This window comes from Mesoplodon mirus (genome assembly GCF_964341445.2).
Source record: "Mesoplodon mirus genome assembly, chromosome: 8".
Taxonomy (NCBI): Eukaryota; Metazoa; Chordata; class Mammalia; order Artiodactyla; family Ziphiidae; genus Mesoplodon; species Mesoplodon mirus.
In genome coordinates this window covers 68,531,982-68,558,810 of record NC_138984.1, presented here as the reverse complement: position 1 = coordinate 68,558,810, position 26,829 = coordinate 68,531,982, and the positions used below count along the sequence as shown (strand labels likewise).

The 26,829-nt window shown below is 40.6% G+C and overlaps 1 protein-coding gene across 4 annotated transcripts in view; it reads left to right on the top strand.

Annotated features, from left to right (window-relative positions):
- Window positions 1–26,829, top strand: part of CACNB4 (calcium voltage-gated channel auxiliary subunit beta 4) — a 264,809-nt gene that overhangs the window by 213,715 nt on the left and 24,265 nt on the right. Inside the window, exons 5-10 of one of the 4 annotated variants that reach the window (XM_082630277.1) lie at window positions 5,533–5,663; window positions 14,133–14,209; window positions 15,717–15,736; window positions 15,961–16,041; window positions 17,392–17,450; window positions 25,782–25,891. In XM_082630277.1, the coding sequence (XP_082486403.1) occupies window positions 5,533–5,663; window positions 14,133–14,209; window positions 15,717–15,736; window positions 15,961–16,041; window positions 17,392–17,450; window positions 25,782–25,891 (478 nt within the window). Of the gene's footprint in view, window positions 1–5,532; window positions 5,664–14,132; window positions 14,210–15,716; window positions 15,737–15,960; window positions 16,042–17,391; window positions 17,451–25,781; window positions 25,892–26,829 lie in introns of those variants that run through there. The other 3 variants (XM_082630278.1, XM_082630276.1, XM_082630275.1) reach the window with 3 other exon arrangements.

The window sequence follows — 26,829 nt, the reverse complement described above, 5'->3', positions numbered from 1 at the left end:
AGAAATGAAGGATGGAGGGCAGTTTTTCTAGCTCACCTGAAAGGGCAGAGGGTGGTGTCAGCTATCAAAATAAAGAAGGCCGAGAGGGGAGAAGATTTGTGACAGGGGTGATGTGATTATAAATTTGCTATTAGGTGTACTGTGTCTGGGGCACTGGGAACCTCCCATGGAGTTACTCAGTGGGCCTTTCGCCACGTAATGTGGAGGCCAGAGGAGAGGAATTGCAGTTTTCTTCCTAAGTGCTTTGAGTTGAAAAGGAGGACAGGTTTTAGCCAGGAGAAGGCAGCATAGAGTTGAGGGAGTGTTTTACAAGTTTATTTCCCTTTTTTTGTTTTTTTAGGATGGGAAAGATTTAAATATGTTTTCCATGCTGAGGTGTTGAACCCAGTGATATATATGGGAAGGAAAAGACCTAACTGATAGAATGAGGGGCTGGAGTAGAGGCAAGGAGATGGCATCCGGAATATTGGCACAAGAAGTCGGCTGAGTCAGGAGGAAGGTCTTGCCTTCCTTGAACTTCCCTGTTCTGCACAGGATTTTCCAGTGGGGCTGGAGGCATACATTGGAGGACATTCCTACTTGATAGTCTCCATTGGCTCTGCTGGAAAGGAGCCATTAGAAATTGGATCTTAGAAAAGAGAGAGTGGATATAATGGTGGATACATGTCATTACACTTTGTCAAAACCCATAGAAGGTACAACATGACTCTGGGTGAGAATGATGTGTCATTGTAGGTTCATCATTGTAACAAATGTACCACTTTAGTGTGGGACGTTGATAGTGGGGGAGGTTATGCAGGTGTGGAGGCAGGGGTATATGGGAACTCTCTGTACTTTTCCGAAACTTCTGCTATGAACCTAGAACTGCTCTTAAAAATAAAGTTTACTCATTAAAAAACATTTTACAAAAAGAAAAAGGAGAGTGTAAGGGTGGAACAATAAAGTGAAACCTGACCCTGACGAGCCTGAGGAATGTGACCAACATAAACCTGGCACTTAATGTCACTGAGGCACCTGCACTTTCCCTCTGGCCCCAAACACGATGTGCACAGTTAATATGTAGCAATGTGACAATCACTGTCTTTCAAAACTCTGCATTCTACAATAGCAGTAATGACACCAAGACATATACATTAAAATGGTTTTAACTGTATGAGAGCAAGTAAGTCAAACACTGGGATGTCTACAGATGTCTCACCGTCTTTGCATTGTGCCCATGTGAACTGGGTGAAATTCTACATGTGTTCCTTTGTTCCATTCAAGATATAGTTCTTGAGCATTTAGTGTGTGCTCATGTTGGCAGATATTGTCTGACAGATGTTGTCTGACAGCTGTAAACAGAGACAGAGTACCTTCCCTCATGGACTTAACTTCTAGTGGGGGGACAGATAATGAAAAAATAAATCATTACAAATTGTGAATGCTTTGTGTAAAAAATGAACTGGATGCTGGGAATCTTAACATATAGGGATGAGGAGGTTATATACTTTTAAATATAGGGGTGATCAGAGAAGCCTTTCTGAGTATGTGACCATTAAGCAGGGTAGCCAGCCTTAAAAAAAAAAAGAAGAAAGAAGACGCCTTCTAGGGAGAGGAAACAGCATGTGTAAAGGCCCTGTGGTAGGACAAAATAAGCTGGCACAATCAATCAACTGGACGAAGGTCATATGGCTGGAACGCAGTGAGCCAGTAGCAGGAAACAGAGTTGTAGAAGTAAGCAGGGCACAGGTCAAGTAGGACCTTAAGGTGATGGCAAGACTTCATATTTTATTCTAAGTATAATAAGAAGGCACCTAAGACTTTAAAAGCACAGGAGTGGGGTGAATTTATTTTTTGAAGGCTATTCTGATTGTTGTAGAGACAGTGGATTGGAGTGGGATACGGACGGAATCAGGGAGACTGTTAGAACCATTTTAGATGAGAGATAATGGGACTGAGCTGGCCTGGTGTCAGTGAGATGGAAAGAAGTAGACACATTTGACATCTATTGTGGAAGTTCAATGATCAGTGCTGCTGATGGACCACACGTAGGAACTAAGATTGAGGGAGAAGTCCAAGACGATCAAGGAAATCAAGGTTTATGAATTGAGCAACTAGGATGGAGTTGATCAGGGTGGAGTGAGGACAGATGGGAAGGGAGGCTAGGGAGTAGACATCTCAAAGGAGATATGAAGGAGGAAGTTAGATGTAAGAATTTGGAGCTCAGAGGAAGGGGTTGGGCCAAAGAAATAAATTTGGATCATTAGTTTATCCAGGTGACATTTAAAGCTGAGGTAATGACTGAAGTCACCTAAAGAGAGAGGAGAGGGAGGAGAGAAAAAGCCCTGGATCAGACTCAGAGGAATTCCATCCTGCAAGTGTGGGGCGCATGAAAAGATTCAACAGTTAAGGAAAAGGAGAAACATGAGATTTGGGAGGAAAATCAAGACAGAGCAAGGCATGGACATCAAGAGAGAAGAGCGTATCCAAAAGGAGGAAGCAACCAGCTGTGGCCAGTGTTGCAACATGTCACCTAAGACAAGGAGAAAGGAATAGATGTCGGGTTGGCAAAGCGGTCAGTAGCAAGGAAGTCACTGGGACCATTGTCTGGAGTTGTGGAGACAGAGAGACAGAAGCTGGATGGAGTGTGATGAGGAGAGAAGGGGAGTTAGGAAGTATATTTAGCAAGCACAGACGGTGCTTTCAAGGGAGTTGACACTGACCGGGCAGTAGACTGAAGAGCATATTGAAGCCAAAAGAGGTTTCCTTTCAAGATGGGAGCTATCAGAGCACCAGTACATGCTGCTATTAACCACCAGAGAGAGAGGGAGAGATTGATGGGAAAGCAGAGATAGGCAAAGGAGTAAAGTTTTTGGTAGTCAGGAAGCGTGGGATCCAGACCCCGAGAGGAGAGACAGACCTCTGATACGAAGGGGAACACTAATTCATTATAACATGCAGGAAAAAGGTGAGTGCAGGCACACACAGCTCAGCCTTGGTTGTAAGAAGCTGAGGAAGCACTGAGTTGATGGCTTCTGCTTTCTCAATCGTGTATGCGGTGGGGATATCCATATTTGCCTCGAAGACAAGGACTCTTTACCTGAAATATGTACCCTGGCATCTGAATGGTGACGTTGACTTTGTCTCACCATTCCCATCAAAAATGACCAAACCGTATTCATTAGCTGCTCATACCCATCATTTCCAAGGAGAAGCAGCGCTTTAACTGGTAAGAAAAGTTTTCACATATTCCATGCACACTACTCACACCCTTATCCCCACCTTGCTATATTTTATTGCTTTCCTCCATTCCATCAATCTTCTCCATTTGTCCAGTTGGTTGCTTTCTTGATGTATGTGCTCCTTGATCAGTGACTTTCTCTTGTCTGGCGGTTTGATGTACGGTATTGAGTTGGTAATCCTATGTGGACTAGAGCCACTTGTTTTCAGACCTTGAAATCGCAGATAAGGAAACATCTTAGAAAGAGAAAGTGCTCATCGTCTTAGGGAAATGAGAAGGATTGGAACACTAAGGTGACCTTGCCAGAAAGCTGGCGCGTGCTCCCAGAATATCAACACAAAGGAACATATTTCTGTAATAGAGTTGTAGCCTTTCCTCTCATCCATCACCTAGAAGGCCATTTGGTATGCTCTGTATAAGTGCTGCCTCAGTAACAAAAAGCTTCAATGCAGAGAAAAGCTACAGCTCTCCTTATCACATATACCAAAGGACCTGCGATTTAAGCTTTTGAACATACAACGCAACTTTCCCCAAAGTGGCTCAAAGAACTTTCATTAACATTAAGTCAGATTCTCACTGTTTCTTAGAACTAAGGTAAAACATCTTGGGAAGTTGCGTTAACTACTTCAGAAACCCCTTAAGGTTATTTGGATACGACTTAGTAAGTTAGTGTGCCGGTGGGCTAACTTGATTTCCTGGAAGTAACTTAAGCCCTAGGAAACTATGACTCATTGTGTGTTTTGTCCCTACCACAGTAAAATTTAAATTCCAGGTCTGTGCACCAAGCATTCTGAAAGGGTCCCGCTGCCTTTTGTTAATTCCAAAATAAATGGGCCTGGTATTTCAGGCCTGTTATCCTGAAATAAACGAAGGAAAGATGGAAGAAACTGAGACCTAGATTGTTCAAGATTTTATATTAGGTCAACTCTTTTCTTCAGTGCAGGCTCAGACTGCATGCCGTGTGGGCCTTGTGTAGGAGCTGTGTGCATAACAAAGGCCAAATCTCTAAATCATATCTTTCTGCTTTTGAGTGTGAAGCTGTTACTCAGAATTACTCAGTTACCTGGAATTTCATGCTGCGATGATTCAACAGAATCATCCATTCCTCCTTCACAACGTGTCAATGTCATATACATATAAATTCTACTGTTCTCTGAGCTAAGCACAATATACCATAGAGAGTTACATTTTGAAAAAACTAAATGCTTTCTGGATCAAAGAGAGAGAGTTACCTTGCCCAACACTGTTACAGACAAAAAAAGAAGTTTTTGGAATTATCTCTGGAGGATGTAAACAGTAGGACTAATATCTGCTTTCTAGAAATCACCTAGCAGAAACCTTCCCTTGAGGCAAGTAGCTTGGATTAAATATGCCTCCTGCCCTAGGATTCAGCAAATCTATCATTACAAATGCAGTTTTGCTGGCCCATCACATAGGACCATGTTCACCCCATATTGGCTGAAGCCTTTGTGTGGGTTTGTTTCCCAAGTTTATGTGTCGTGGAACTTTATTTAAATGGAAATTCCTTCATTCCTGTTGGGCTTCAGGCCATTTGGAGATTATTTCAAAAATTCCACTTATGTATAATATGCTTAGCCTTTGTAAGAGTAGGCTTGTTTTTCTTCAGGTAGTAAGATGGACCTTGATTTCCAAACCTATATTTGGAAGATTATAAGTTTTCCCCAGAGAGAGTAGAATACATATAGTATGGTGGAATTTTTACCTCAAAGCCTTTGACAAAAAACAGACTATTCAGTGTATTTTGTCTTAGACTTGTCTATCCTGTCTTCCAGAGTTCCAATTACATTGGTGCATATTTATCCTTGTAAAATCTATTCCTTACGAATTGGCTAGGGCTTCTTGACAAGGACCAAAGGAATCCAAATGTTAAGACCTGACTTTAGCCCAGGGATTGGCAAGCTGTGGCTCACAGGCTGAAACCAGCCTGCTGCCTTTTTTGGGAAGAAAACCTTTGTTGAAGCACAGCCGTGCTTACTTGTTTACGTATTGACTGTGGCTGCTTCCACACTATAATAGCAGATTACAGTAGTTGCAGCAGAGACCATACGGCCTGCAAACCCTAACGTGTTTACTATCTGGGCCTTTAGATTAAAAGTTTGCTTTCTTCTATGGACTCCTCCACCCCAGATATATATAATATAGTATAATATACTATAAATAGTGTTTGTATATATAATATAGTATAGTATACTATTATATAATATAGTGTTTCATTCTTTTGGTCCCCTGAGATTAATAAATGTGAAGATCAGTGAATTACTGTTGATAGCAGTTTTATTCCTGCATTCCAGAAATATAACAATGATTGGTGGATAGGAAGACTGGTGAAAGAAGGCTGTGAGATTGGCTTCATCCCAAGTCCACTTAGATTGGAGAACATACGGATTCAGCAAGAACAGAAAAGAGGACGTTTTCACGGAGGGTAAGGCTCCTTCCTTTCTCTAAATTTTTTTGGAGGAAGTAGGAAAATTAGGTGATATTTTCAAGTTTGCTTATTAGGTTAAACATATATGCTTTCAAAGTAAAAGCTACTTTTCTGTGTGCAAGGTGTTTCTGAAATTGACACAAAGGGGTTTCAGATAGTTCACTCTCCCCGTTGTGTGCTGAAGCTTGGACACCCCTGGACTCAACACGAATTCCACAGTGGAGACTGTTTTCTGTGGCTTCAGCAAACCCTCCTGGGAACCTAAGCTTTCCTCTGTGAGAGTCCTGTAGGGCATCCTTTCTCAGTAAAGTAAGTGGGGGCCTGGCCTGACCTGGCATCATGGCTCTTCTTGGTTAACTTTCAGAGACTCTCTTTCAAGTGGGCACAGAATGCCATGGCACATGCAATACCATCCTGGGACTAGTATCACTTTCTCCAGGGTTTTCTGTGGCCGCTGCCATCGCTTGGTACTGGGGGTAAGACACTGTCCAGCTTCAGATGAATTAACCTCTAGTGAACTAATGAAGTAGCCACAAAGATCTCAGAGTGCAGGTATTTAAAGGTCCCAGGGTTACAAGCAAAGCCTGAGAGGAGAAATCAGAATCATACTGAGCCTGCATATATTGTGAGCCTACATTGAAGCACTGATTTGGTATGTGTTACCATTTTTTGAAAGTCCTAAAATAGAATCAGTTCTTTCTCTTAACTCTCAGCCTCCTTTTTCTATTAGATCCTTTTCTGTTTCAAAAACTCCTCTGTTCTTCAGGGGTCCTTTTGCCTTTGTCATAATGGGAACCTCTTAAACAGTGATAGGAGATCACAAATGTAGAGTGTTAGCCCACTTTTAATTATCAATCTTTTTTAGTATGTAACATGCTTATAATATTAATGATTAATCCCTCTTATTACTTCTTCTCTAGACTTTTTGTCTCTCATGCTGCTCCATGTGGGAACACATGTTCCTGTCTCAGGACCTTTGCAATTGCTGTTTCCTTTCACTGGACGCTTTTCTTCACTTTCCCACTGGATCACTCCATCTGCTTCAGATCTTAGTTAAATATCACCTTTTCAATGACCCCTTTCCTGCCACCATATTTAAAGTTGAATCCACTTCTCTTCCCTTGCTTCCTATCTCTCTCCCGACTCAGTTTTCTCTGTTGCACTTATTACTATCAGAAATACTATATATTTACCTATTCATCTGTTTGATACTGATATTTCCCGTTAGAATTTGTCTGTATAAGGGAAGGAATTTTGTTTTTCCCCCCACTGTTGTATTCCTAGTTTCTAGGACAGTGAATACTCAATAAATATTTGAATGAAATAATAAGTGAATTATTATCACCATTTCCAAAGTTATTCTACTATTATTATTATTATTCCATAAAATTATTTTACACTTCTGAACTAAAGGCTTACTTTGCCCACAGGCACAAGAGTAAAACCAAGAGCTCAAAGACATGATCTTCTTTTATCTTTATACCAACTGTGAAGTATAGTTTCTCCTTCTAGAGATAGGGAAACTCAGGCACAAAGATATGATATGGTGTGCCAAGGTCCCACGACTAGTAATGGGCAAAGCCGGGAGGAGAAATCAGATTGTCCTAACTCTAGGGACCATACTTAAGCACTGAAGGAAGGGACACTGGAGAAGTGGGAAGGTGGGCTCCTGAGGGCCCTGGTGGGCTCCAGGGAAGCTTCCCAAGCCACATGCAGGGACCAATACCAATGAGCTTCCATTCCATTCCATAATATTATTCATGACCAAATCCTTACTGCCAGTTCTTAATTCTGATCCCCACATAAGAAGTGCTTTTTCCAGGTCTTACTGCTTGTTTTGAGCTGTGTTTGACATCCAGCTAGTGTACTGGTGACGAGTGTTGGTTAAAAAGACAGTTCACAAGAACATTCCTATTAGTGATTCTTTTGCCTCATTTCTTCATTGAATAATTAGGAGACATACTTTAGCAAAGTATTTCCAGGTCCTAGATAGTTTCCCACTTTCTCTGAGAAAGGAGGTCAAAGAAAACATTTGGGCAGATCCTTGAAGTACTCTATAGCAGGACTTGGTGTGTTTTGAATTACTTAGTCGATTAAGGCCAAAGAAAGCTTTGTACTCTCAAGTTCTACTTCCAAGGAATCTGGGGAATGAGTCTTTTTTTTCTTTGAATTTTATTTTATTTATTTTTTATACAGAAGGTTCTTATTAGTTATCTGTTTTATACATATTACTGTATATATGTCAATCCCAATCTCCCAGTTCATCCCCCCCACCCACCCACTTCCCCACCTTGGTGTCCATGCATTTGTTCTCTACATCTGTGTCTCTTAATTCTGCCCTGCAAACTGGTTCATCTGTACCATTTTTCTATGTTCCACATATATGCATTAATATACGATATTTGTTTTTCTCCTTCTGACTTACTTCACTCTGTATGACAGTCTCTAGATCCATCCACATCTCTACAAATGACCCAATTTCATTCCTTTTTATGGCTGAGTAATATTCCATTGTATATATGTACCACATCTTCTATATCCATTTGTCTGTCAGTGGGCATTTAGTTTGCTTCCATGACCTGGCTGTTGTAAATAGTGCTGCAATGAACATTGCGGTGCATGTGTCTTTTTGAATTACGGTTTTCTCTGGGTATATGCCCAGTAGTGGGATTGCTGAGTCATGTGGTAATTCTATTTTTAGTTTTTAAGTAACCTCCATACTGTTCTCCATAGTGGCTGTATCAATTTACATTCCCAGCAACAGTGCAAGAGGGTTCCCTTTTCTCCACACCCTCTCCAGCATTTGTGGTTTGTACATTTTCTGATGATGCCCATTCTAACTGGTGTGGAGTGATACCTCATTGTAGTTTTGATTTGCATTTCTCTAATAACTAGTGTTGTTGAGCAGCTTTTCATGTGCTTCTTGGCCATCTGTATGTCTTCTTTGGAGAAATGTCTATTTAGGTCTTCTGCCCATTTTTGGATTGGGTTGTTTGTATTTTTAATATTGAGCTGCATGAGCTGTTTATGTATTTTGGAGATTAATCCTTTGTCGGGTGATTCATTTGCAAATATTTTCTCCCATTCTGAGGGTCGTCTTTTCATCATGTTTGTAGTTTCCTTTGCTTTGCAAAAGCTTTGAAGTTTCATTAGGTCCCATTTGTTTACTTTTGTTTTTATTTCCATTACTCTAGGAGGTGGGTCAAAAAGATCTTGCTGTGATTTATGTCAAAGAGTGTTCTTCCTATGTTTTCCCCTAGGAGTTTTATAGTGCCTGGTCTTACATTTAGGTCTTGAATCCATTTTGAGTTTATTTTGGTGTATGGTGTTAGGGAGTGTTCTAATTTCATTTTTTTACATGTGGCTGTCCAGTTTTCCCAGCACCACTTATTGAAGAGAGTGTCTTTTCTCCATTGTATATCCTCGCCTCCTTTGACATAGATTAGTTGACCATAGATGCATGGGTTTATCTCTGGGCTTTCTATCCTGTTCCATTGATCTATATTTTTGTTTCTGTACCAGTACCATACCGTCTTGATTACTGTAGCTTTGTGGTATAGTCTAAAGTCAGGGAGTCTGATTCCTCCAGCTCTGTTTATTTCCCTCAAGATTGCTTTGGTTCTTTGGGGTCTTTTGTGTCTCCATACAAATTTTAAGATTTTTTGTTCTAGTTCTGTAAAAAAAAATGCCATTGGTAATTTGATAGGGATTGCGTTGAATCTGTAGATTGCTTTGGGTAGTATAGTCATTTTCACGATATTGATTCTTCCAATCCAAGAGCATGGTATATCTCTCTATCTGTTTGTGTCATCTTTGATTTCTTTCATCAGTGTCTTATAGTTTTCTGCATACAGGTCTTTTGTCTCCCTAGGTAGGTTTATTCCTAGCTATTTTATTCTTTCTGTTGCAATGGTAAAGTGGAGTGTTTCCTTAATTTCTCTTTCTGATCTTTCATTGTTAGTGTATAGGAATGCAAGAGATTTCTGTGCATTAATTTTGTATCCTGCAACTTTACCAAATTCATTGATTAGCTCTAGTAGTTTTCAGGTGGCATCTTTAGGATTCTCTATGTATAGTATCATGTCATCTGCAAACAGTGAAACTTTTACTTCCTCTTTTCCAATTTGTATTCCTTTTATTTCTTTTTCTTCTCTGATTGCCGTGGCTAGGACTTCCAAAACTATGTTGAATAGTAGTGGTGAGAGTGGTTATCCTTGATTTTAGAGGAAATGCTTTCAGTTTTTCACCATTAAGTATGATGTTTGCTGTGGGTTTGTCGTATATGGCCTTTATTATGTTGAGGTAGGTTTCTTCTATGCCCACTTTCTGGAGAGTTTTTATCATAAGTGGTCCTGAATTTTGTCAAAAGCTTTTTCTGCATCTATTGAGATGATCATATGGTTTTTCTTCTTCAGTTTGTTAATATGGTGTATCACATTGATTTATTTGCATATATTGAAGAATCCTTGCATCCCTGGGGTAAATCCCACTTGATCATGGTGTATGATCCTTTTCATGTGTTGTTGGATTCTGTTTGCTAGTATTTTGTTGAGGATTTTTGCATATATATTCATCAGTGATATTGGTCTGGAATTTTCTTTTTTTGTAGTGTGTTTCTCTGGTTTTGGTATCAGGGTGATGGTGGCCTCGTAGAATGAGTTTGGGAGTGTTCCTTCCTCTGCAGTTTTTTTAAAGAGTTTGAGAAGGATGGGTGTTAGCTCTTCTCTAAATGTTTGATAGAATTCACCTGTGAAGCCATCTGGTCCTGGACTTTTATTTGTTGGAAGATTTTTCATCACAGTTTCAATTTCATTACTTGTGATTGGTCTGTTCATATTTTCTATTTCTTCCCAGTTCAGTCTTGGAAGGTTATATCTTTCTAAGAATTTGTCCATTTCTTCCAGGTTGTCCATTTTTTTGGCATAGAGTTGCTTGCAGTAGTCCCTTAGGATGCTTTGTGTTTCTGCGGTGTCCATTGTAACTTCTCCTTTTTTGTTTCTAATTTTATTGATTTGAGTCCTCTCCCTCTTTTTCTTGATGACTCAGGCTAAAGGGTTATCAATTTTGTTTATCTTCTCAAAGAACCAGGTTTTATTTTTATTGATCTTTGCTATTGTTTTCTTTGTTTCTATTTCATTTATTTCTGCTCTGATCTTTATGATTTCTTTCCTTCTACTAACTTTGGGTTTTGTTTGTTCTTCTTTCTCTAGTTCCTTTAGGTGTAAGTTTAGATTGGTTTTTTTGAGATTTTTCTTGTTTCTTGAGGTAGGCCTGTATTGCTATAAACTTCCCTCTTAGAACTGCTTTTGCTGCATCTGATAGGTTTTGGATCATCATGTTTTCATTGTAATTTGTCTCTAGGTATTTTTTGATTTCCTCTTTGATTTCTTCAGTGATCTCTTGGTTATTTAGTAACATTTTGTTTAGCCTCCATGTGTTTTGTGTTTTTTACGTTTTTTTCCCCTGTAATTAATTTCCAATCTCATAGCGTTGTGGTTGGAAAAGATGGTTGATATGATTTCAGTTTTCTTAAATTTACCAAGGCTTGATTTGTGACCCAAGAGGTGATCTATCCTGGAGAATGTTCTGTGTGCACTTGAGAAGAAAGTGTAACCTGCTGTTTTTGGATGGAATGCGTATAAATATCAAGTAAATCTATCTGGTCTGTTGTGTCATTTAAAGCTTGTGTTTCCTTAGTAATATTCTGTTTGGATGATCTGTCCATTGTTGTAAGTGAGGTGTTAAAGTCCCCCACTGTTACTGTGTTACTGTCAGTTTCCTCTTTTATAGCTGTTAGCAGTTGCCTTATGTATTGAGTTGTTCCTATCTTGGGTGCATATATATTTATAATTGTTACATCTTCTTCTTGGATCGATCCCTTGATCATTATGTAGTTTCCTTCCTTGTCTCTTGTAACATTCTTTATTTTAAAGTCTATTTTATTTGATATGAGTATTGCTACTCCAGCTTTCATTTGATTTCCATTTGCATGGAACATCTTTTTCCATCCCCTCACTTTCAGTCTGTATGTGTCTCTAGGTCTGAAGTGGGTCTCTTGTAGACAGGATATATATGGGTCTTGTTTTTGTATCCATTCAGCGAGCCTCTGTCTTTTGGTTGGAGCATTTAATCCATTCACATTTAAGGCAATTATTGATATGTATGTTGCTATTACCATTTTCTTAATTGTTATGGGTTTAGTTTTGTCAGTCCTTTTCTTCTTTTGAGTTTCCCACTTAGAGAAGTTCCTTTAGCATTTGTTGTAGAGCTGGTTTGGTGATGCTGAATTCTGTTAGCTTTTGCTTGTCTGTAAAGCTTTTGATTTCTCCATCGAATCTGAATGAGATCCTTGCCGGGTAGAGTAATCTTAGTTGTAGGTTCTTCCCTTTCATAACTTTAAATATATTGTGCCACTCCCTTTTGGCTTGTAGAGTTTCTGCTGAGCAATCAGCTGTTAACCTTGTTGGAGTTCCCTTGTATGTTATTTGTCGTTTTCCCCTTGTTCATTTCAATAATTTTTCTTTGTCTTTAATTTTTGTCAGTTTGATTACTATGTGTCTTGGCATGCTTCTCCTTGGGTTTATCCTGCCTGGGACTCTGTGCGCTTCCTGGACTCGGGTGGCTATTTCCTTTCCCATGTTAGGGAAGTTTTCGACTATAATCTTTTCAAATATTTTCTTGGGTCTTTTCTCTCTCTCTTCTCCTTCTGGGACCCCTATGATGCGAATTTTATTGCATTTAACGTTGTCCCAGAGGTCTCTTAGGCTGTCTTCATTCTTTTTTCTTTATTCTGTTCCACGGCAGTGAATTCCAGTATTCTGTTTTCCAGGTCAGCTATCTGTTCTTCTGCCTCAGTTATTCTGCTATTGATTCCTTCTAGTGTATTTTTCATTTCAGTTATTGTATTGTTCGTCTCTGTTTGTTTGTTCTTTAATTATTCTAGGTGGCTGTTCTTTAATTCTTCTAGGTCTTTGTTAAACATCTTTCTTGCATCTTCTCAATCTTTGCCTCCATTCTTTTTCTGAGGCCCTGGATCATCTTCCCTATCATTATTGTGAATTCTTTTTCTGGAAGGTTGCCTATCTCCACTCCATTTAGTTGTTTTTCTGGTGTTTTATCTTGTTCCTTCATCTGGTACATAGTCCTCTGCCCTTTCATTTTGTCTATCTTTCTTTTTTTAATTAATTAATTTATTATTATTTATTTATTTATTTTTGGCTGTGTTGGGTTTTCGTTGCTGCACGCGGGCTTTCTCTAGTTGCGGCGAGCAGGGACTACTCTTCGTTGCGGTGCGCGGGCTTCTCATTGCGGTGGCTTCTCTTGTTGCGGAGCACAGGCTCTAGGCACACAGGCTTCAGCAGTTGTAGCATGTGGGCTCAGTAGTTGTGGCTCACGGGCTCTGGAGCACAGGCTCAGTAGTTGTGGCACACAGGCTTAGTTGCTCCACGGCATGTGGGATCTTCCTGGACCAGGGCTCGAACCCGTGTCCCCTGCATTGGCAGGCGGATTCTTAACCACTGTGCCACCAGGGAAGCCCGCATTTTGTCTATCTTTCTGTGAATGTGGTTTTCGTTCCACAGGCTGCAGAATTGTTCTTCTTGCTTCTCCTGTCTGCCCTCTGGTGGATGAGGCTATCTAAGAGGCTTGTGCAAGCTTCCTGATGGGAGGGACTGGTGGTGGGTAGAGCTGACTGTTGCTCTGGTGGGCAGAGCTCAGTAAAACTTTGATCCACTTGTCTTCTGATGGGTGGGGCTGGGTTCCCTCCCTGTTTGTTGTTTGGCCTGAGGTGACCCAGCACTGGAGCCTACTCGGCTTTTTGGTGGGGCTAAGGGCAGACTCTGGGAGGGCTCACACCAAGGAGTACTTCCCAGAACTTCTGCTGCCAGTGTGCTTGTCCCCACGGTGAGCCACAGCCACCCCCTCTGCAGGAGGCCCTCCAACACTAGCAGGTAGGTCTGGTTCAGTCTCCTATGGGGTCACTGCTCCTTCCCCTGGATCCCGATGTGAACACTACTTTGTGTGTGCCCTCCAAGAGTGGAGTCCCTGTTTCCCCCAGTCCTGTCGAAGTCCTGCAGTCAAATCCTGCTAACCTTCAAAGTCTGATTCTCTAGGAATTCCTCCTCCCGTTGCCAGACCCCCAGGTTGGGAAGCCTGACGTGGGGCTCAGAACCTTCACTCCAGTGGGTGGACTTCTGTGGTATAAGTGTTCTTCAGTTTGTGAGTCACCCATCCAGCAGTTATGGGATTTGATTTTATTGTGATTGCACCCCTCCTACCATCTCATTGTGGCTTCTCCTTTGTCTTTGGATGGGGGGTATCTTTTTTGGTGAGTTCCATTGTCTCCCTGTCAATGATTGTTCAGCAGTTAGTTGTGATTCCAGCGCTCTCGCAAGAGGGAGTGAGCGCACGTCCTTCTACTCCACCATCTTTGGGGAATGAGTCTTAAGTTCCTTTTCTGTGTCTTAGGAAATCCAGTGGAAATTCTTCTTCAAGTCTTGGAGAAATGGTATCAGGGACATTTCGAGCAACCCCCACATCAACAGGTGAGGGTTTCAGTTAAACCTTTTTTTAATGGAATGTATTCCTTTCTTAATATTTGAAAATACATGCAAGTATTTTTACTAATTTGGAAGCAATTTAAAGACTTGACTTAAAGATTTTTCTACTTAACTTTTCATTGCTCATTTGCTTTCTATGGTCATTTGATTTGATTTAAAGGGTACTTGTGGTACTAGAAATTCAGATCATTGTAATATAATTTTGTAAAATCTTATTTGCCCTCTATTTTATAAATCATTCAGAAGCAAGTTCATTATTCCACTCAGAAACCCAGCAGACTTTAAGATGGTGAGGGCCAACGAATTAAAAAGTTTTTACAAAGTTGTACAGTCTGAAGAAAATGCTCTAAGTCTCCATGTAAAACTTTAGGGTGTGTTGGTACAGCCTGGGCTGTGGAGGTGGAGAGGGTTGAAGCAGAGAATGAGGTTGGGCCCAGATGACCTCACTTCTGTTTGGACAGCAGATAACTGAGCCCTGGAATTAATGGTAATGAAGAGACAGTGGTGGCCCAATCAGGAGTTGTGTATTTAGAAACTGTGGAGGTATTCAAGCAGGAATTTTTCTTCCACCACGTTCCCTGACTCCTATAGGCTCATTTCATTCTGCCCAGAATTGATGCTGCATTAAGTCATCCAGGATTACCAATTCAGAATGACAGATCCAAGGTCTATCCTGATCTATCATAACTGCAGGAAACTGGATTGATTCTGGAACAGATCTGAGTATCTGGGTCCTTGTTCATGTGAATCCTGATTTCCATGGCTCTGAACCAAACTCTGGGTCTCTGGGTTGTCCGCAAATGGACTGGACCTGATTGGGTGGCCACAAAGCCACTTTAATCAGGTATTGAGTATATTTTGCCTCATCCCCATTTGTTGGACATTTAGGTCATTGCAGCTTTTCACTATTACAAACAAGAAAGAACAGGAATAACTGATTATAAACTTACTTGAAATTAAGAGCAACATAGTAGGAAAAATGTGTCAATATTCTGGAAAGTGAGCAGAAAGACTTAAGAACACAAAGAGAACCTCAAAGTTTTTTGATAGTTCACCAAAATTACAAATCCAAAAATAACTAGTGAGTGAGGTAATGATCATTATTATCCAAATTGTTATTCTAAGTTTCTTTTTATCAAATTTGATTTGTCCAAGTTGCTGTCAGCCACACTGCATGGTGTGTCCAGCACAGGATCAACCCACGGCCTGTGACTGGCCCAGCCAATGTTATTATGAAATCCACCCTCCCCACCCCACATGAAATCAGGATATAAGGCCATTCTAATGGAGAGGAGGTTGTCTGTTTTTGCATTTGTCTTCAAAATTGGCCCGACCAGTATGAAACAGTAGAGTGGTGCTCTGCAGAGTAGGTGAATTGGAAAATGACGAAAATGACAGGGACGAATTGGTACATTCTTCCATCTTTTAAAAGCATGTGCTAACAATGACAGAGATTGCATATTTTGATATGGCTCTCATTGTTGTCTTTTAGCAAAACAGAAGCAAAAAGTGGTAAGTTGTGTTTCCTTTTTAAATCTGCTGTGAAGGTTTCTATCCATACATGCCTGCAATGCTCCATTTCAGTGACCCAAATGGCTATAAAATAAGGGAGGAGTCTCCTTGGCGGGACCTGTGGTCATTATTTCTCATTTGACCTGCGGATTGTGAATGTTGTGGCTGTGGAGGAGGTGTGCTGACCCCCCCCCTTGTCACGCGTGTCCAATCATCTTTTTCAGACGGAGCACATCCCTCCCTACGACGTTGTGCCATCCATGCGTCCGGTGGTGTTAGTGGGGCCGTCACTGAAGGGTTATGAGGTACAAATACCAGTCTGTTATGGTTCAGTTCTTGATCAAGAACCTAGATGACAGCCATTTGGAGCTTGCTTCTCAGGGTCTGCTTTCACACAGGTCCTAACAGAAGCCAGCCCTCAGCTCGTGAAGGCAGGAGGTGCAGCGTGGGGCTTGTGTGGCCCTTCACTCTTTCTTCCCTCCCTGGCCCACTTCTTGTCTTTCATGTATTACAGTGTTCAGAAATAGCTCCCTCAAAATATTTATAATGGGAAGTTCTGGTCAAGAATGTGCTCTGCATTCAATTCAAAGAAAAGGATTTTTTCTGTCTCAACTGTTCCCGTTGCTATTAGAAATAATAGAGTATGAACAGCACAAGGGAACATATAGGCAATATGCCAGCAAACCTCACCTCAAAGCACCATCAGATCTCACCTTGCTGAGTGCTCAAGACAATGGCATATTCCACCAAACATTTCTCTGTTTCTTTACTTTAAAGACCATATAAAAGAAAAAAAAAAAAAACACTCCACTACAAGTATTAGTGAACTCCTTCAGAGATTAATTAAACAAAACCATGCAAAAAGGAAAAGAGTAAAAACTTAGATCACTGCATTTTAGATGTTGCCATTTTGGCTTTATGCCAGCGTGGATAAGGATAAGTGGGTAGGACATTAAAATCTGAAGGTGGGCAACCTCCAAGGCACCCTTCCCACTGAGTTAGCATAGTGGCTGGCACATAGTAGGCATTCAGTTCACATTTGTTGAGTGAATTAATGAGTCTCTTTGAGGCAGATTTAAGAATCCCATCTCCTTCTCCCCCACCCTCCCTTTCCCCCTTCTCCTTCCTCTCCTCCCCTCCCCTTCTCAATGGGGAACATCAGAGAAAGAGCAGGAGAGTGGGGTACAGAAATCCAGCCCTAGGCGTGGAGAATTTCCAGCGACTTGCACAGACTAGCAGGAGGCAGAGCCCACGGCTGGCCTGAGGAGCTCTAGCTGCTCCTCACTGGAGGCAGGCACCACTCAGGTACGCCGAGGATAGGCCGCACCTGCGCACAGAGCTAGCCTATCGTGGACTCTCGGTGGCAGTTCCACCCCCTAAAAGATGAGGGTTTGCCTTGGATCTAGTGAACACTGCTGGTTCATGCCTCAACACCCTGGAGGAGAACCAAGGGGGGAAGTTGAGTAAGTGCAAGTGGTTAAGTATGAAAAACTCTGTCCACGGTCCCCTGCCCTGTCTCACCTCCACCAGACGAGTGGCTGTGATCAGATCTGGGCTCCGTCAGAATGCGTTCCCTTTCAGCTCTCTCACTTTTGACTTCTCTCTCTCTCTGCGTGTGTTTGCCTCATTCTTTTTTTTTTTTCACCTCTGCAAAGGTCACAGACATGATGCAGAAAGCCCTCTTTGATTTCCTGAAGCACAGGTTTGATGGGAGGTGAGGCATACAGATGCTTTTGTATTCTTTATTTTCCTTTAACCAAACATGAATGATAAATTGATTTGTGGATCTATGTTTCTGGTGATTACAGATGTTCTCTAATTAAAAGTTAACTCAGTGTTCAGGGGAGAATACAATGCAAGTGTTCTGAAAATATGAAGTTATGACGTATAGCGTTGAAGCTCTTAACGAAAAAGGACCTTGAGAAGGAAAATTATCCGTTTGTTTTATTTATATGTATGTGTTAGTCTTTATTTTCTCACTTGTTAGTGAATTCATACCAAACTTATGTTTATAAAAAATAATGAAAATATAGAATATTTCTGACAAATATTGTGCCTCACTGGTCAAGTTGGGTAGTATCATTTGGGAATTGTGCGTGTGCATGCATGTATGCGTGTGTATCATATGAAGGTATAAAGTACTGAATTTCCTTAAAAGAAGAGCGCAAGAAATGTTTTCATCATAAGCCTCCAAAAATGACTATCTTGTAGGGGATAGTACTTCTTTGGATGTTCAGTTCTGGGTTTGTTTTACTAGAAATTTCTTTGCTATTTTATGGGTTTCTTTTGTATGTATCCTATCCCACTATGACCCATTATCAACAGGGCTCAGTCTTTAACCATCAGAAAATTTTATCATTTAAGTTTTGTGAAAAATATCTGGAAAGAGTTTCTAATTTTGCAGAGAAATGGTAAAAAGTCCATACTGACTCAATACTAAGTACCAAGCTCTTTCACAATTCAGAATGCACTCCATCTAAAAATAACCATGTGCAAATACCTGAAGACTTATTAGAAATGAAGAAAACTTAGTGTGTGCTAAGTATGGTTAAATGCATCCAGCTTACCAAATATTTAAGTATTTGAAGACATTTTTAAAATATCCACAAATAGATTTTTAAAAATATGGTATTTTAAGAAAAAAGCAAACATGATAATGCTTTAAGTACAAATTGTATGTAGTTGTCAAAAGAAAAACCTTCTGGATAATTGTGTTTGAAATATTTGTTAGTTTCTGGGACTATATACAAAGAAAATAAACTGAGATTTTAGTTCCAATAATTGAGATTTTAGTTCAAGAAAGCAGCATGCTTCAGTGCCATTATGTGAATTGCTAAGTATCTTAGTACAGGCCAGGCTGCCTTAATAAGTAGAGCCCAAAATGTATAATGAATCAAACACAATGGAAGCTTAGTGTTGCTCATTTAATAGTCTGAGGCAGGTGTTCCTCAGCTGGGATGGTGGGTAGTGTGGAGGAGGGAAGGACTGGGCAAAAAGTTTGTCCTGCTTGTCATTTGGGACCCTTGACCTGGGGTTGGTCTCTCCAATTAGCTGTAGAGAGAGGAGCAAGCTGGCCTGGAAGTTACTCACATCATTCTCACATTGCATTGGCTAGAACTTAGTCATGTGGCCACACCTAATTGCAAAGGAGGCTGGGAATTACAGTCTAGCTGTGTGCCCAAGAGGAAGAGTAAATGGATTTTGCTGAACAAATAATAGTCTGCCACATTTATCTAGTGGACACAAAGGGCTTAATAAGAAAGCCATGGATGTATCCTATTCTCTGTTTTTTTGTTTTTGTTTCTGTTTTTTTTTTTAAACAAATAGGCAGAGAATGAAGTAATTTCAGAGAAAACAAGTGAAAAGCACTGAGCACTAGACTCTTGGAGTTGGAAGGAAATGTAAAAGTCCTTTTAGGCTAATCTCTTATGTCCCCAAACCACAGGTAGATGGATAACCTTCTTCTGTTGGAAAACTTTTGACTACTGGGAAATTACTTCTTAAAAAAACATTACAAAGAAACAGCTGAACTCTGACTCTTTAAGTTAATAATATTGGTGTTGGTCCTTGCCTCCGATGACAGAGGCCATCACCCTTGTCCTCATGCAGCTCTCCCTGGGTTGGCCGCAGCTGACATGCCTGGCTCAGTCGATCACACTTCCTTCAGCTGTGCTTAGAGTCACATGGCTCTAACCTGCAGTGCCTTTATTTAAGGAAGTTCTGAGAAGTGCCTCATCCTGTGGCCCCATAACAGCCCTTGAGCTGAACAAATGCCATCCTATATGCAATCTAAGCTTCTGTTAGATTGTTTTGGTCCCCACTTAACATCCTTGTAAGCAGCAGTGTAATTAAAGGTTTGAAAGGTAGGACCTATGGAAAAGAAGAAAGGAATTATTATAATTTAGCAAAGAGAAAGTGAGTGACTTAATTACTGCCTTCAAGAATGAAGAATCTGTGGTTCTTCCTCAATCTTCAGACCCAGAAAGAGGAAATGCATTTAATTGTAAGAGCAGAGATTTACCAGCTAGAGCTACCTGATTCACCAAACACTTGTACACACTATTGAAGTTGGTTTTAGTAGAAATAGAATTAAAATTTCAATGCCAAGTGTTCCATGGGGTCTGATGGCACAGCAGAGGGTCTGGAGATATGAGGAAGAATACAGCAGCAGCAAAAGTAATAGCTGGAGAAAGAGACTCAGCCCTAGAGAGATCTGATGTATGGCAGAGTTGGAGAAAGCTAGGTATTAAAAGTGGGAGTAGGAGAGTGGATTTACTTTCAAATTAGAAGAGGCCAGTGCAGCAGAAAAATGATAATGAATTCATTGGTTGAGTATATATAGACTTTGGTAAGGAAGAAGAAGTGTGCAATGTGGATGCACAATGACTCTGACATGTCTGCTGTGTGGGAAATATCCTTACATTCTGAGCCATGACAATCTGCTGTGTTATGTTTACCAATTAATAAAAGGAGAGAAAACAACAAATAGTCTTTAATTGAAACCAGCCAAGAGAACAATTACACAGTGGGCTTTTGCACAGCAATACAACATAAACAATATGTTCTAATGGAAACCTACACAGTGTTTCACTGGCTATGAATGCAGTAGGTTAGACAAAATAGGATAAAGTCTTTTCTTTTTCAGAAAGAGCCAAAAAAGCAAAAAAACAAACAAACAAAAAAATATGGCTCAAAGGCTTGCTTCTTCAATACTGTTTTTCAGATCTTGGCTAAAAAATAATTCAACAAATTGGATTAAAATCCAACATTGACTATTACAGAATCATATGCTTATTTTTTTATGATACCTTAGAAATTATTTGTATCAGTTTAAAGCTACTTACTTATTTTACAATTTTATTGCTATTGTAGGGCCTAACTAGACTCTGTGTAAGAAAAATGGAAAGCAAAATACTAAATACTTCCTGAGGGAACCCCTGTACATGTGGATCTCCACACATAGTGACAATTCCTATGCACAGGTCATAAACTAAGTGAGCCTAATGAGCTGCTACAGTGGCACCAGCCTGGCAGGGACACAGTGGATGCACAATGGCATGGAGCTTTTCTCTCTTCATTTAACACTACAAACATTCAACGGGGATCATCCTTTCAGATGAGGTTTGTTCAGCTGGTTGAATCTACCATTCATAGGCTGAACAGCAAGCAGTCAAACCAATTGCAATTTGTTGACCTATGCTAACATTTCAAATCCCAACAAAGTTGTAACTTTAGGCTTTTTGACAACTGGATCAGATCAGCTCTATGGCAGTTATAGGACACTTTGTAACTGACATGATTATGGCCCCAAATCATAAATGAACATACAAATAGGATCTGAATCTATTAGCCAAGGAATGCTTAAAAAAAAAAAGTTTGAGAAAGAATTTGAAGAAAGGAGGCTAAGAATATAATTTAGGGAGACTCAAAGAAGTAGTATTTATTTATAAAAGGAAATAGCAACAGCTGATGCTATCACAAAGCAGCCAAGACATGGAAGATTTGCAGTCAACAAATGGAAAAGAACAATACAGTGCCTTCTGTTTCATAACCAATATCATCCTCTTATTATCTCCTCCTCCTACTCTCTATTCAAATGCAGACTTATCAGTGGACATTCAAGCACTAGAGATAATTAATTGAACACTTTAATGCCAAATATGATTTTTTAAATGAGCAGATTTTGATTGCAACATGTCTGACCTTATTCTCCCATCCTCAAAGTATATATAAATTTCACAGACTCCAAGAATGGGAGAGTTCATGGTAGACTGCTAACTTTTTTTTTTTTTTTTTTACGGTACGCGGGCCTCTCACTGTTGTGGCCTACAGGCTCCGGACACGCAGGCTCAGTGGCCATGGCTCACGGGCCTAGCCGCTCCGCAGCATGTGGGATCTTCCCGGACCGGGGCACGAACCTGTGTCCCCTGCATCGGCAGGCGGACTCTCAACCACTGCGCCACAAGGGAAGCCCATAGACTGCTAACTTTTGAGGATAGAATATTAAGAAACTGTCTCCTTCAAGTCTCAAATCTCCAACAACTACCTTGTATACATTATTATATGTGCCTATCAACATAGGACACTATGAATAATTATTTAAGAAAGCACTTTTATATATTACCTGGTTTGCTCCTAATGACAATCCTGTGAGATAATTCAACAAAGCCACTATCACCACTTTATTATGATATTGATGCTCAAAAGATGACATGACTTGACCATGGTCACACAACCAGCCAAGAGGAAGACCCAGGAAGAGTACCGAGGTCTACATATGCCTTCCATTCCTGTTCTCCTGACACTGTGCTGTCTGATCTTTGGAATGTTTTTCCTTTGTGAAGGAAGTCTAAGAGTTTTAATAAAAACTAATATACTAACAGGGTTGCATATTAGATGTGGCAAGGATAGAGTATAGAAGGATCTTTAGCTGTTCCATTATCAACATGGAAATACTAATTATTGTTGAATGAGTGTGTCTCACCTAAGAGTAATGTCTTTCCATAGAAAAATCACAGAAAACTAATGCGCATAGCACATGATGGACTGCAGAAATAATGAATTCCAAACCAGAAATAAGCAACAATTAGGGTTCAGATTTACTAGATTTAGAGATATATACCCAGTCTGCTGGTGAACTGCACTTCTGTTAGTCTTTTATCTATCCCCGGGCTAGTAATTACTGACACCACATCACAAAAAAGTTTCCAAGGGAACTTTTTAGAGATGTATATCAAATAAGATACATAGAAATACTGAAAGACACTAGAGGATGTGAGTATAGCAAGAAAAGAAATAGAAAGGGTATAACTTTAAGTAAAAAAAAAAAAAGTAAATAGACTAGCATTTAATGATGAATGTAATTACATTGCTGGGGAGCCTTTTAAACAACAAAAAAGTTTGGATTTGGTGTCTGAGTTTGATAATAGTAAGCATCTTTGCATGGAAAATAAAAACTCCTTCTTGTCTTATTAGAGGGTTTCTGGAGCTGTGTCTGTCTTCTCCTGAGCTGTTTCATAATGTGTATTTTTATTAAGAAATAACCTATATTAAAAAATTAGCTGCTATTTTATTGACCAATAAAAGAAGAAAAAGAACCTTTTATTGTCCACACCTTTTCCTGGTTTGTGAATACATGAAGCAGGTTTTTTTTTTTTCCGTTTTTGTGTATGTGTGTTATTGTTTTGTTTTTTTGGTAAAACTTTGGATGTGTCTGAAAATGGCTTGGTAAAAGTGTGTTAAAACCCAGAAAAAATAAGAGTGCACATCTGTTGATAATCCTTTCAAGTTTTAAGAACCAAGCGTCACTATTTGGCTAGTACAGAACTAGCAAATTTGATTTTCACCGAAGCAGAATAGACTCTTCGGGCCCTCTAAAAATCATTATTCTAGAAGGTTGAATTCTGGCCCTAAACAAACCCACTTGTCTCCAGTCATATATTTGAATTGCTCTGGAAATTAACTGTATGTTTCTAACCAGCAGCTCCATTCTTAAAACTACAAACAAAAAACCCAGAAACTCAAAAATAAGCAAATTCTCTTCTGTAGGTAAAAGAAGCTATGACCGCAAAGACTACCTATGAGATTTCATGCCTCAAGGGCAGCAGCCAACTGAGTAATGGAGACTCAGATGTGGGCTTCACTGACTTTAACCTGATTTAGATCTTGACCATCTCTCAGCGTGTGGCCAAGATCTGCACTTGCTGATGTGGCTGGTATCAGGAGATTCAGGGTTGCTGGAGAAGAAAACTGAAACTGCAAGAGAATTATGAGTCAGGTGACTAAGTACTGGCCTGGTGCTTGGGGGCCTGTGCTTTAGACCTTCTTAGACTCTAAATAACCATGTGTAACTTCCTCTCTGTGCTCACTTTTCTTCTTGATAAAATGAAGAAGTGGGACTTCCCTGCTGGTGCAGTGGTTAAGAATCAGCCTGCCAATGCAGGGGACATGGGTTCGAGCCCTGGTCCGGGAAGATCCCACATGTCATGGAGCAACTAAGCCCATGCGCCACAACTACTGAGCCTGTGCTCTAGAGCCTGCGAGACACAACTACTGAAGCCTGCACACCTAGAGCCTGTGCTCCACAACAAGAGAAGCCACTGCAATGAGAAGCCTGCGCACCACAACAAAGAGTAGCCCCTGCTCGCCGCAACTAGAGAAAGCCCCCATGCAGCAACAAAGACGCAACGCAGCCAAACATTAATTAATTAATTTTAAAAAATGAAGAAGTTGTACAGACCAGTGTTTTCCAATATCTTTTAGCAGTTGAACAAGTTCTTACAATGAAATCATAGATAAGCCCTCTGTTTAGAAAACATAAATGCAGGGGTGTTTGCCTGGCATTGAGGGTCAGAAAGCTGGAGCCCTCCTGGCCTACTCAGCCCCCATTTAACATTCTCAGTGGCCCGAGACGTATTTCACAAAATTCTTGATTTCTGCAGAAGACAATTTGAAGATGCCTCAAATAATTTATTAGAGCCTAAAAAATTCTAAGAAGTTAAACAATTTTAAACTTCCTGACCATCTATAGCTTATATATACAACAATGCAAACAAGAAGCACTTTGCTTTAAAAGAGCACCAGAACTTTTGCACAGCCTGTTGCTTTAAAGAAATCATTTCCAACCATTTATGAAAAGGACTATTTTAAACTCTCCCCAAGGATTCAGGTCCCTGAAGTCAGGTGAAGAGTCTCCTGAGAGTGCTGACAGTGTTGTCCCCAAATAGGTGTGAGATGACATATGACTCAATAATTGTTGATAACTCTACCCTCTTCCCTGCTCCACCAGCTAGAGGCGTTTGAAAGTGGGGGAGAATGAGTGCAGTGAGTATAAAAGGGAAGGGGTGGGACTCTTCTTTTTTTTTTTTTTTTTTGCGGTAGGCGGGCCTCTCACTGTTGCGGCCTCTCCCATTGCGGAGCACAGGCTCCGGACGCGCAGGCTCAGCGGCCATGGCTCACGGGCCCAGCCGCTCCGCGGCACGTGGGATCCTCCCGGACCGGGGCACGAACCCGCGTCCCCTGCATCAGCAGGCGGACTCTCAACCACTGCGCCACCAGGGAAGCCCCGGGACTCTTCTTGTCTCCTTCCTGGAACTCTGCCAAGTTTTGGAGACAAGAATGAAGAAGGGCCCGTGATGGCAGTAGCTGGCTTAGAGAGGCATTCTTTGCATTCTGCAGGTAGATCATGATCTGAAGTTGAGCAATCCCAGCTTAAAATAAAGAATTTTAAAATTATAAATTCCAGAGATTCTCATCATATACAGATAGACCCCTGTCTCCATTCATTTGCAGTGTCTCGGTTTTATTCTTATCTTGCATGACTGCAGGACACTTTCTAACTTATGGAAATTCTGGAACAATCCTTATATTGCCTTCAGCAATAGTGTCTTATTACTGCCCACAATATGCATTCAAAGCAATATGCAAATATGCTGAAGAATCCTTGTGCCTGCAGAAGAGAAATCATATTTTTCATATTCTTAGAAATGAAACATTCCTTTGGGCCTGTGGTGAAATGCTTCATGTACCATGAGTTAACTGTTGAGCATCAGGAATGCAACAGAGCTGATTGTCTTTGATGATTGGAATGAAGAGGATTTCCCACTTTGACCAGCAGCATTGATGCACCTGGGCAGAGCATTTGCAGTTCCTGAAAGTCTTGTTCAAGAGCAAATCAACTGTGAATTGTGGGGAAATTGTATTGCTGCTTCCTAGAAAGAGCATGATTTATTCATATGTTTTGATTCCTTCCTGGTATGGTGTGCATTATAAGGAGAATTCGGCAAGGCAGACAATAGTGGAGGAAGAGCTGCATTTTTCCTGGAGTCTTTTTTTTTTGTTAAATAGCCAAAACCTTCCTCCATTCTGCTCTGCCTGTATTTTAATGCTAGCCAAATCCTATTTAAAAATACTTGTGGCCAATGTTTATTGCACTGTGGTTGCAGTATAGTATGTGAGGCGGTTATTAAGTACTGTGGTTATAAATCTCTTGGAGAGCCCCACGACATTTTTACTGGCTTGTTCTGTTCTGTGTTCCTATTCATAGGATATCAATAACAAGAGTGACAGCTGACATTTCTCTTGCTAAGAGGTCTGTCCTAAATAATCCCAGCAAGAGAGCAATAATTGAACGCTCAAACACTCGGTCCAGCTTAGGTAAGATGTTCAAATGTGGTACTGCGCTCTCAGACCGGGGTGACACATGTTGCATTTGTGAATGTCTTTCCAATTTGCCCATTTTCCCCATTCTGAAGGGGAAGCGCTGATTAACTGACAAGAAGGCTAGCCATGGAAAAGCAGGGAGCAGAGTCCTGCAGTAGCCTGAGACTCCTCTTTCTCAGCTCCAGTCACTTAGCTAATTAGTAGTCTGGTAGGAAGAATCCTCAACAGGTTGTCCTCCTCTGTTACTGCCTCAACACGCGAAACCACTCATCCCTGCTTTGCCTGAGCTTCTCAGTGAGGCTAATGATATCTGTCATACCTAAGTCACAGCTGACATGAAAGGAAATGAGATGTCCACCTTTCCCAGATCCTTAGAAGGAAGCTAGATAATGATGTTCTCAGTGTGGTTTCTGCTGCCAGCTGGTGCCCAGAGTAGTCACATCCTTAAGTGGAAGTAGCAACCACCATTAATACCATTCAGGGAGTTTAAACATGTCTTTCCTGGTGCACCAATCAGAAAGCATCCTGAAATTCACCATGATGGAGAAGAAAAAGCACTATATGTGATTAGGTCCGTCAAGCCATGCAGGAGCAAGGCTGTGGAGGATGGATTCACCAACCACAGAAGTGGGTCCAGGCTGCAGGAGAATCATATCACTCATCTCAAAAGCCTGTTTGTGGTTTCTATGGTGGCCCAGAGTGGTGTAGTCCACTTATAACTCTCTTTTGTATTCACATTCTGAGGGCAGCTTGCTTTACTGCCCTCTTCCTCATGGGCAGAGTAGGAAAGACAGGGTTTTTCTATGCCACTACATTTTTTTAAAAAAAACTACTTAAATGAGCTCTGTAGGTGATAGAAAACTTTTTCTAAAATTAGGGTTTCTAAGATAGATTGCATGCCCAAATATCCCATCAAGTGTCCATTGAAGGCT